General features: G+C 39.6%; 1 protein-coding gene and 1 pseudogene across 1 annotated transcript; one reads left to right on the top strand and one right to left on the bottom strand.

Moving 5' to 3' along the window:
- The first annotated feature begins 1,834 nt into the window (after window positions 1-1,834).
- Window positions 1,835-11,124, top strand: LOC116297604 (uncharacterized). Its single transcript, XM_089039077.1, has 2 exons — window positions 1,835-2,184; window positions 9,831-11,124. The coding sequence occupies exons 1-2, from the start codon at window positions 2,154-2,156 to the stop codon at window positions 10,343-10,345; spliced, it is 546 nt and encodes a 181-aa protein (XP_088895203.1). The 5' UTR covers window positions 1,835-2,153; the 3' UTR covers window positions 10,346-11,124.
- Window positions 3,536-9,486, bottom strand: LOC148905865 (uncharacterized; annotated as a pseudogene).
- Window positions 11,125-12,278: the final 1,154 nt, after the last annotated feature.

Raw genomic sequence — 12,278 nt, forward strand, 5'->3', positions numbered from 1 at the left:
TATATATTTGGACTTACGAAATCCCCCCTCAATCATGTAATGGTCCATCCCTGCCATAGTAATGCGATGAATGACATTTTCTTAATTAAGAAAGTTTGTAAAATTTTACAGTTTTCAAAGGAGATTTTTTCAAAATTTTGTAGTAATCTAACTTCATTAGATTATCTTTCATATGGCAAGAAAAGAAAAGATTCGGTGATACAGAATTTTAGATCACGTGACTTCTTGGTTTTATTGAATAAAATGTTTTCCATTGTTCCGAATTCGTTTATACTTTGTCAAGCACTTTAACTTCGTATGAGGAAAACTATCTCTACATATAGACCTTTTACTGCATACGGCGGTCATCTTTAATTATGGTATGCCAAGGGAAAAACACCGTAGGAAAGTCTTGGTGTTTCGCATATTGCTCTAACTACCAACAAATTTTATTGCTTTTTAGATGTGCTTCTCATTGTTAAGCGTAAAGTTTTAGACATCCTGACAGCTGAGCAGCTTCCCATAATCATGTCTTAATTAAAACAATATTATTCAAGATGGCCGCTTTTGGGTTCGCGTCGCGATAACCCGTGCGACTTTTTCACAACGTCATCATAATAAAAAAATTATGAAAAAAAATTCAAGTTCAACTGGCGGTATTGCGCATGCGTGTATAAAACTCTTCAGAGCCGGTAATGGGTCTTTTCAAAATTGACTATTTTTAGGGGATAATGGCGGCATGTGAAATTGGTGAAGGCTTCCAAGCTGAGAAGGCAGAGGGGTACAAAAATGCATTTAAATTTGATCAAGGTTGTCATCTAAGCTGAATGAAGTTACTCCATTGTGTAGTGAAAAAGACCGGCCCCCTCCCTCAGTCACACCAGTTGCCTTGGACCTAAAAACGTTGTCTACAGCTCCGAGGCAGAAATTGTAGAACACGGGCACAGCGCCAAATCGATCATGAATACGTACGTTCTGAGTGTAGATAGATGGAGAGCACTCCGTGGAATATGGGAGACGATCGCTATCGCTTAATGCCCGGGACAAAAGCTTTCTCAATCTGGTACTCTAACTAGCCTGAAAATGAAACCTCAAAAGCGCAAAAAGGCGAAAATTTCTACGTTCCCAGAACGTGATAAATTTAAACGGTTTCATACTTGTTGCGCTAGTTGCGCTTGTGTTATGCTATTCAAGGGCGCGCCTCCTGCAGGCTTGAAGAGACGACCCTATATCACAAATAACATCTTGAGTGCACATGCTCATGGTATGTTGGGTCAAACGAAATCAAAAACCAGAGAAATCGATATATACAGTATCATGGGCTAAGAATGCTCGATATTCGTTCAATAAAGTACAAAACACATACAAACAATTTATCGACGACAGACGAGGGTAACTCAAATCTCGTTAACTGTTCTAGAAATTCTTGTTAAACTGGATTTTCCAGTTACGCACAGTTGAGCTAATCAAAAGTCTTGTCATGCCGGTATTTCCGGTTGTACTTGCTTTGGGTGCCTGTTTGTCTAGTTATACAATGTGATAAAGACACAAATACTCACAGTATAGTTGAGACGAATTAAGACCTTGGCCAAGGCTTGACTCTTCACTAGAGCGAAGATGACGACCACTTCTTTTGCTTGGCTGTCTTTTCCTTTTCTTCTTCTCCTTTTGCATAGTGTTTACTCAAGGTAAGCTTCGCTGCTGTAATTATATTCATATATTTATTAGCATTGACCGTCACATGGTCTTGAAACCTGTATAATGCCTTGATTTGGCACTTTTGGCTGATATTTCGAGTTTAAAACATTAGTTCTTCAGTTCTTCTTCTTTTTTTTTTTTTTTTTTTTTTTTTTTTTTGAGGCAGCTTTGATTTTTTCTTACCCATAGAAAAGTTACAGTTTCTCAAGGTCCCCAAAAGTCGAGAGTTCCTCCCAGTGGGTGCAAACTTGACTATCGACTGCACAACAAATGGAACAGCGCAAACCGCTGTGTATTATCGAAGGAAGTTAAAGACTGTCAGATGGAAGAAGATCGAAGCTATTCCTGGTAAAGTGATCCACGAGGGATCAGTGTATACCTTACTGACTTTAACCAGGAAAAACGCAGGACAATACCAATGCCGAGCCTGGAAAACCACCAATAGCACCGAGGTTAGATGGCCAGATAATGTTGGAATGGTCATCATTCGAGGAGGACGTAACAAAGGTTGGTGTGTTTAGTAGTTTTCACGGGTTCGTGGGGAGGTTGTTTGGAAGTCGGATATCTATTCCTATGTGTAAGACGTTTTTATTTAAAATGTTCAGTTATTAGAACTATAACTTTTATCACTCTAGGGAAAAGCTTAGTTCCATGCAAATGGCATGCGATACAAGAATAGGGCGTTCGCAACAAGATTAAGAGTGGCTGTCCGTAACGGTCGAGAATAGCGGGACAGCGAAGGAATTTTCAAAGTTCTCATATTTTGTCAGAAGATACCCTTTGGTAAGCTCTTTCAAAAAATCTAGTTTAAAACTTCGAGCGCTTTTTTATTTTGGCAAATTTTACGAAAATGTAAAAATCGACTTCCGGTCCGCTCTGGACCGGGGTGAACAGCCCAAAATATTATCCAAATTTAAGAAGGCCTCACTCGTTCAAAAATACTCGTATCGATCTGATACTTTTTTAACAATTTAACTAACTATCAGACTCCAAAAGCGATAAAAAATATGTTTGGAAAAATGATTTTTTTCTCGCTTTTTTGGCAATGTTTTTGATGGCATTTCAGGGAGCTACAACGAGAAGCAAATTTTAGCCTTAGTTGAATGCCCTAAATCATCACCTGGTATATATTTTATTTTCACTAATACTATTTGATTTGAAAGCTTGTTTATTGAACTTCTTTTCCTGAAAGTATCAGCCTTGGAACGCAAATACTTCCCCGCAGTCAATCGACTCTTCTATGTAGCATACGGCGGTCTAATTTCGGCTTCAGAATCAAAGAGCCTGCTTCGTGAATGCTCAAAAACTTTCTTGGATCACCCAGAATGAGCATTTAGATTGTAAACAACATTAGTTTGATGTCTGTAAACTATTATCCAGCTATATATCATTGATTTAATTTTCGTACTGGAATTTTTTAGACCGTAAGGACTTAAGCGTACGAAATCTTTAAGTTAGAAAAAAACCTAGGTATCCCATCAAAGACAAGTTTTTTTTCTTATTCTTATTTCTTTATTTTTGTTGAATATACTTGCTCCAAATGCTCTCCAATTTCAATCAGTTCCACGTTATTTGTAGAAAAAACAAACCCTTTTCTGTATATTCTCAAAATTAATGGACCTAGTTACAGGACATTGTGATTGAATAAACAAACTGAATTTGAGAAGCGTTGCACGTGAACGTCGATCACTTGTACATTTCTTGAATTATATAAACTAATCTACGGACCATTAGATATTTGAGGGGGAGGGGGGGGGGGAGTGCAGGAATTTTTTCTGCCACTTTTCTTATGCACATTTTTTTCAATCTTTAAAGCTGTGCTCTAATTTTTTTTTTTTTTTTTTGGTTTTTGCCCAACCCCCACCCCTTTCAAAAGTCTAATGGTCCGTCCCTAAACGAACAATTTTTATACGTTTCTGTACTTTTGTCAAAATTAATAATAACTAGTGGCTAAAGTGCTTGGCAGTTACTTTCCTACTACCCCATAGAATTATTTAATTAAAAACCCTTTTCAAAACATCACATATTTGATTCGCGTCAACACTTGTTTTTTGTTTGATTTTGTTTGTTTTTATATGGGGTTTCAGAACTGATTGGTTTAACTAAATTCTTAAATGAAAAAATCGAGAATCGTCCTTATTGTTTTAAGAGAAGCCAATGGCTAACAAACCGGTTTCCTTCCTATTCATTCGTCTAGAATAAACTGTTTGACAGGAACAATTGTATGGCTTCTATCAATTACAGCCGCAATCGTAAACGACATTCTTAATTAAATCAAGGTATGGTGCTTTGCGCCTTTTAGGAGGAACGGGAACATTTAACTCTAGAGCCTCGCAGATAATCTGCAGCATTGGTACCTTGAGAGTTCTTAGTCTGTTATTTTTGATCATGGAACATATATCGTATTGGTCGTAAGTGATAGGGTGCTGTAATTGGAGAGTCGACATAACTGTTTCTCTTGCACTGGAAAAATTCTTCTCTTCCTCTATTGCGTTTGGGTCGATAGCAAGGTCATCTGGGACGGTCTGGCGTACTTTGGCAGCAAGACGAGAAAAATAGGACAAAATTTGTTGTGGCTTTAGGAATTCTGAGACATTGAAAAGACGCAAGCCGTCGGGACCTCGAGCACGTCTCATGTCCTTTGCTACAAATTCTGGGTTCAACTTTCTTCCTGAGGTTTGCCCAATGTTGAACTTGTTGACCAAGTAGGTTCTCTGTTTTTCGCTAAAGTGGTCAGACTTTTTATTTTCTTTGAGAGCCCAGCCTTCTTCAGCAGGTAAATCCGAGGTCCTCATGTTACTAGACGAGAATTTTAAGGACGGTAGAACCCCAACCCCCTCTTCCAAGTGGGCTTTGTATTTGACCTTAGCAAGATCAAATAGCGATTGTTTCTCAAGAGATTTCGAGCATCTCTCAAGAGACAAATGCTTTTCAAGGGCAGAGAATCTTTGAAAAACTCGCACGCAGCCGTCTTTTGGGCAGGAATATACATCAGACTGGGTGTGGTATCCGCGGGCTGCTCGGAGACATTCATCTGCGGCTCTTTTGTTGTACGTGTCGTCACAGAAGCTTTAGACTTGTCGTCTTTAAATGGTTTAAAGTCACCCGATGAAAAACTACACTGCAGCCAAGAGTGACAATTCTCTGCAAAGAAATGAATCAATACGTAAAATGAAAGTGAAGCAATGAGTGTGTAGTTCGATTTCCTGTACTAATCTGAATGGGGCGCCCTTTGATTTCATCCGGTAGAGGTATATCAGTTTCATGTTCAAAGTCGACTAGAATATTATCTAATTCACTTTACGGCGAGATTACCTGTAGATTGCTCTTCCAGTCGAATATCTTTTCCTTTCCCGATGTCGTAGGCGCGCCACGTTGTGATGGAGTTGGAGCTGAACTCGAAAATATTGAGCTTGCTTATGCCTGGAATCTTTTGGGCGTACTCAATTTTCGTAGGAGAGATGGTTTCAATAGCAACAGCTCGAACATCTTGTATTCCTCCGTTGGAGAGCAGTGCATCCTTTAGCTGTGTGGCTGTAGTAACGTCATTCCCTTCGTTGATGTGAATCCTAACATGTGACTTGCAGGTTGCTGCCAGCCTGTCTGCAGCACCCTTCCCACCTTGAGGGTCACTGAAATCTACCCTTACGATCTTGATACCAGTGGAAGCTGTGATTTCTGGACATGATAGGAGATTGTATGCCGCATGGTAGCAACCTGCATTATCCTGGCGAAGAAAAGCTTTCTTGATCTCGTTGTGCTCTTGCTTGACAGTTTTCAACACGTGCTGCACTATAGACACGACTGCAAGGCTATCCTGACTACAAGACTGGACCACGTGAATAAACCCTTGCCATTGGAGCACTCCTTCAACACGACGATATACCACAGATATATGCCACGATATACCTCTTTTGCCGAACCAGTTGGTCTGGGACTCGCGGTACTTTTGTGGCAAAAACTTCATTGCCCAGTCATTGACAACCAAAATAGACTCATGATCAAGTGCTTCTATGATGTTTACCCGGGCCTGATCTTGATGAGATGACCGAAGCAAATGACGTTTCCAAGACTGTATTGCCAGTTTTGATGAATTTAGAAGGAAGATGGTCTCATCTTTATCTTCCTCGCTAGCAAACAAAAAAAACGTGGCTTCCTCGACCCTACTTGTAATATCTAATTAATAAGATGGACTTAAGCCCTTCGCATTGGCTGCACAACTCATCGTGTTGGTGGTATTTGCATTTTTGCTGGAAATCCTTGTCTGTGGGATCGCTGAGAGAGCGTATGATGCAGTGGTCAGCAACGGTTGATGTCTCACTGAGATGAGTCTGTTGAAACACAACCATAAATAGAAAAGACAATATAGTTAGAAAAGATTACAATAGAGGCTTAGAAAAGGCGTTTCTGTGTGTGCACAGTTAACTCGTGAAAGAAGATTAAAGCTGCATTTTGATGGTGCAAAATCCTTTGTTTTCCGGGCTCTGTAATTAAATTAGTTAGCTATTTTTCAGGGCTTTATTGGCTGCCTTCATTACTTGATCATTGAGAGTATCCATCCAAATTTTATACTTAGAATATAATACCTTTCGTCCTGTTTGTGTGTGTCTTCAAACTCGGTCTATGTTACATACCTTGAAGTCGCCTTTCAGATAAATCTTGGATGCCTTGAGAGATTCTACCACCCGACTTTCCCATTCCTTCCCGGGACCAAGTTCGCAGATATGGTGAACTAGTGTGACTAGGTCATCGAAGGCTTGAGCACCTTCCGCGGCAAAGTAGTTTAACCCTTGAAGCGATGCTCGAACACTTGCACTGCATTCAGACAAAACTCTTAGCATCGTACGCTCACTGAAAGCTTTGAATCCAGTCTCCTGGCAATACTGTAAGTACTGACGTACTATTCTCTGGGGTATAAGGGTGCGAATCACGTTAGGTACTTCAACAACTTGTCCTGAAGATAACTTTAATCGCCTTTGGCCAAATGGGAGGTCCTGGATAATATGAGGACTGGTGATAAAACAAAGAAAATGATCAAGCTGTTTCAGGTCTATCCGTATTCTTGTTGTTGTTGTCTGATGTGGCACAGGTGCACCAACCCCGTACTGCTTTCCGCGTAGGTTGGCCAGAGTATAGCGGTACTTGGTGATCCCTGGCAAATACCTTGAAATGGTCTGAAAGTCAGCTACACCTGAAAATATCGAAAGTATCTGCCTACGAGTGTCCCATCTCTCAGCGTTATTATAAGCTTCCGCCAAGGCTTCTAAGTAGTTCTTGGTTGAATGGGGCACATCATCAATTGCCAGCGCCTTGTTCATGTCAGGAGAAGCGACTAATGCTAACCAGAGAGACGATGTATCATTCGGATAAAGAGTTTTCAACACCGAGGACACAACTTCGGTAGCCTTTTTGGTATATCGCTTTTTCGTTTTCTCGCTAACTTCGTTCCATTCACTCCACGCTTTCTCAACAGGCAAAATATTGCAAGAACAAAGAAATTCATTCAGTTTATCACGTGGGTCTTCCACCTTCAAGGCTTGGTCTGCATCACTTGACGAGGCCATACTACTTGATTCTGGAGAGAGAAATGTTTCGTCATGTTCCGCTCTCACTACAAGTTTCGAAAACTGTTCGGTCAAACCCTCTGAGACATCGCTATCTGTTGAGTCCTTGACCTAAAACAAATTAGATTCCTTGTTTTATCATCTTGAGCAGGACAAAAAATTCATTTCGTTAGGACTCCTTTCATTTCCTACCTGAGAGGGGAGGGGATGGGACGGTGGTATTTGCCTAGTACTGAACCCACAAGAACTGATCTGACCCCTTCAACAATGATGGTTATGAAAATGGTCCCTCCATTTATTTTCATTCTGCCATTCTGCCAAAGTACTGTGCGAATAGAATTCTTATTTTTTCAATGATCCCCCCCCCCCCCCCCCCCCCCCAAAATGGTAAAAACAAGCGGTCCCAAAAGTAGGTCTATTATTTTTCCCTGGTAAGGTAATTGGCAATCAAAAGGGAAGCAATTCTATGCTTTTATATATGACTTATTTATTTTAATGATAAATAAATAATTTCTTACTTCGGAAAGCGTTTCTGGTGGCTTAACAGTAACTGTTGGACATACTCCTTGCGGCGCATCCTCTACGAGACTTGTAATGTACTGATTACAGCGGCGACACATTGCTTATCACAAGGAAAATAAAATATGAATAAGCTATCAATTCTTATTGGAACATTATCAGCATAAATTTAAAGATTCATAGACGCTAATCAATTAATAACTTACGAGATCCCACAGCAATTAACTTCTTCGTTTTTCTCAAGATAAATGCAGAATGCCTGCTGTTGACTCTATCACTTCCCTTTGCTTTACCAAATTTGTGCAAAGCCAATTCTTCTTCAGGGACAGTGCAATTGATCTTGCAGCTTCTCCACCGAATACCATACTCGGCTCGATGCTTTGGGCAGATTGTCATATGCATGTGAGCCTCTTCCACTGAAAAAATGCCTTGGGCATGATAACATAGAGTTTATAAGTCGTAATTTGTTCGTCTTCCTTCGATCGAATATAATAAAGTGAAATTTACTGCTCTAGCCAGAAGTAATTTAATTTCGCAATCAATCTGATCCTCTGATCGTAACTTTAACCAACCCAAGTGACCAGACACATCTTTTGTGCATTCCTTCAGCGCTATACATTCTAAGTAACCAGGATTACAACGTAGAGCCATTGAAAGCAAGGTTTTGAAACTTCGTAAAAATCGCAATCATACACATGGAAGTGAAATGTACAAGTGATCGACGTTCACGTGCCACGCTTCTCAAATTCAATTTGTTTATTCAATCATAATGTCCTGTAATATAGGTCCATTAATTTTGAGAAAGTACAGAAAGGGGTTTGTTTTTTCTACAAATAACGTGGAACTGATTGAAATTGGAGAGCATTTGGAGCAAGTATATTCAACAAAAATAAAGAAATAAAAATAAGAAAAAAAACTTGTCTTTGATGGGATACCTAGGTTTTTTTCTAACTTAAAGATTTCGTACGCTTAAGTCCTTACGGTCTAAAAAATTCCAGTACGAAAATTAAATCAATAATATATAGCTGGATAATAGTTTACAGACATCAAACTAATGTTGTTTACAATCTAAATGCTCATTCTGGGTGATCCAAGAAAGTTTTTGAGCATTCACGAAGCAGGCGCTTTGATTCTGAAGCCGAAATTAGACCGCCGTATGCTACATAGAAGAGTCGATTGACTGCGGGGAAGTATTTGCGTTCCAAGGCTGATACTTTCAGGAAAAGAAGTTCAATAAACAAGCTTTCAAATCAAATAGTATTAGTGAAAATAAAATATATACCAGGTGATGATTTAGGGCATTCAACTAAGGCTAAAATTTGCTTCGCGTTGTAGCTCCCTGAAATGCCATCAAAAACATTGCCAAAAAAGCGAGAAAAAAATCATTTTTCCAAACATATTTTTTATCGCTTTTGGAGTCTGATAGTTAGTTAAAATTTTAAAAAAGTATCAGATCGATACGAGTATTTTTGAACGAGTGAGGCCTTCTTAAATTTGGATAATATTTTGGGCTGTTCACCCCGGTCCAGAGCAGAACGGAAGTCGATTTTTACATTTTCGTAAAATTTGCCAAAATAAAAAAGCGCTCGAAGTTTTAAATTAGATTTTTTGAAAGAGCTTACCAAAGGGTATCTTCTGACAAAATATGAGAACTTTGAAAATTCCTTCGATGTACAGCCATTCTCGACCGTTACGGACAGCCACTCTTAAATTGACAAAATGTTGGTCTTCCAAATAATTAAACAAAACCCGACGTAACAAAATAAGTGTTTCACTATGGGGTAATCAAAAATCAGGACACCAAATGACGCGCAAAATAAAAGCGTTCCATTGGCGTGGGTGATTGATGGATGAGCTGTTTAGGTCAAATACTGTTACTGAGTCCAAACACAGCACGTCGTTGTCTAATGGACTATTAGACTCGATAAAGTGGTAGATAGGCAACCCGACCGACTGAATAAAAGATAAGAACTGAAGCTAACCTAACCAGAAATTTAAGCAAGTTAATCTTTAATTGCAAAAGCATGACATTGTATGACGACTTAAATATACTTTTACTTTTTTTTGTAGGAAAACCGGTAAATAAAAAGCCAGGGCAGAAGAAAGGAAAAAATAAAAAGCCTGACCAGAAAAAAAATAATCGTAAGAGACCGGGACAAAAACGACCAGGATCCAAAAAGCCAGGAGGGAAAAGACCCGGTAAGAAAGGCCCTGGATTGAAAAAGCGTGGACCTCAACTGAAAGCAATGAATAATTCCTTAACTGTCATCGAGGGGTCCCTTGCTGTTTTGAGATGCACTGCACGAGTGCCCGCAGGTGGTGGTCAGCCAATCATCAGCTGGTATCGATCAAGCAAATTGATTGGCTGTTCCGACAAGAAGAACTCAAAATGCTCTTCAGTTAAGCCTTATCTTATCAACTACAACATTGGAAGTGGTAAAAGAAAAAGAAGTACGTCTTATTTAAAGATTAAGAAAACCAAACGCGCTCGTGATAAGGGTATTTATGTGTGTACGGCACGTAACAAACATGGGACATCTCGCGTGACCATTCGACTAACGATTAAGAAACGTCGTTCTTCATAGGCCACGCAGCTAGCAGGAAAGATCTGTCCATACTAGTTTTAAAGGTGACGATTTGTAGAAGAGGTGGGTAACAAGATTTTTATAGTGAAGGGAGGGTTGAGGAGGAGAGGGAAGTACTCTAGCTAATAATAGAAACATCCAAAGGACCGAACATTATACACGGTGCCTGCAATGTCACATCTATGACCAAGAAACCTTTACTGCAACCAATCACGCTGATCAACACGTATTTCATTAGTATGACAAGTGGTCGCTTCTCAATGATCTAAATCTTTTTTTGTGAAGGTTTCCCGTCACTATTGATGTGAAAAAAAAAGTGTGACCAAGGTGCGACGCTGTTATGACTGGCACACGACGCGGACATTGGGCGGAATATTCACATGCACAAGACACGGGGGGGGGGGGGGGAGGGAGGAAATAAGTGACATATGGGAATAGGCTAACAGAACAGAACAAAATCGCCCTTGATCAAGCGTTGATATGGAGGGAAGAGGTAATAAAAAAGTTCATTCCTTCTCGCTCCATTCATTATCATATAACAAATATTATTTTTATTATACATGATTGTTGTTATATTTACTAGCTAAAGTCATGCGACATCGTGTATGTTTATGATAGAACAATTATTATTATTACTATTTTTATTTGAAACATTGATATTACATTTATACTAGTTATAGTCATAAGACATTTTGTACATCAGCAGAGAACGAAATATGTGCATGCGCTTAAAATAAAAAAGAAACAAAGGAAGAAATAAAGATATTTTTAGATACTAATACATGGAGTGTGATTTGTTCCTCTTGTACTTTGGCTGTAAAAATATATTTTATAACCATCACTCCCCGTAAGAGGCTCTTCTGTGAGATTCGCTCCACACACACTAATACTACATTCAATATTTACAACATCCAACACTCAACACGCATGTTGATTTTTAAGAAGGCAGGAAAACCAAGTTAACCCACGTGGCAAGAGACAGCAAACAACTCACATGTGGCTCAGCCAGTAATCTACACCGCGACGCCAGGCGTGATTACTCGCGTCGAGACAGCGACGTAGCAGTGCTACCGCCAGTGGAGTTGTCAGAGGGGGGTTGGGCGGACAATCGATAAGTTCCTTGTGTTTATCATTTGGTTAGAAATGACTATTGATGTCCATATGGATATACTAGGGTGTGTATGACCTCACAATAGGCCTAGGTGTGATGGTGCTACAGATTGTCTATGGATATGCTAGGGTGTGTATGACCTCATAACAGGCCTGGTTGTGATGGTGCTACAGATTGTCTATGGATATGCTAGGGTGTGTATGACCTCACAACAGGCCTGGGTGTGATGGTGCTACAGATTGCCTATGGATATGCTAGGGTGTGTATGACCTCACAACAGGCCTGAGTGTGATGGTGCTACAGATTGTCTATGGATAGGTATGGGTGTGTATGACCTCACAACAGGCCTGGGTGTGATGGTGCTACAGATTGTCTATGGATAGGTATGGGTGTGTATGACCTCACGACAGTCTTGGGTGTGATGGATAGATGCACTGTCTAATAGTCGTCTATTCTAAGTGTGTATGACCTCACCATATGATCTCCTCTCATGGATGAGTATGCAGAAATCTGTGATATGACATCATTGCTACGAATTGTCCATGGATATGTATTTTTGGTAATTTTTGTCGTATTTCTTCCAGCTGTCAACTGATACGGCCCTCTTTGGTATATGTCTTTTCTTTTGACATTTTTTCCTTTTCTTTTCTGTTTTTCTTTTTTTCTTTTCACTTTTTACGTGTGATGCTTATGAAATAAATGGAAAATTTGCCAACCATGTCTTGTCCTGTTTTGTAGTTCCTCAACATTATCTTATTGTTGTTGCACAGAAGATGCTTGGTGTTTGCGGCACCAAGTCTGATCAATGATGTCTGTTTTTAA

This window comes from Actinia tenebrosa, unplaced genomic scaffold (genome assembly GCF_029948245.1).
Source record: "Actinia tenebrosa isolate PJP-AT-01 unplaced genomic scaffold, QUT_ActTen_1.0 PGA_scaffold6__47_contigs__length_16458017, whole genome shotgun sequence".
Classification (NCBI taxonomy): domain Eukaryota; kingdom Metazoa; phylum Cnidaria; class Anthozoa; order Actiniaria; family Actiniidae; genus Actinia; species Actinia tenebrosa.

Excerpts from the sequence above, each read along its gene's own strand:
- LOC116297604 (XM_089039077.1), top strand. The coding sequence starts at position 2,154 with ATGGTCATCATTCGAGGAGGACGTAACAAAG. Across the intron at positions 2,185-9,830 it reads TCGAGGAGGACGTAACAAAG|GAAAACCGGTAAATAAAAAG; the intron begins GTTGGTGTGTTT and ends TTTTTTTTGTAG.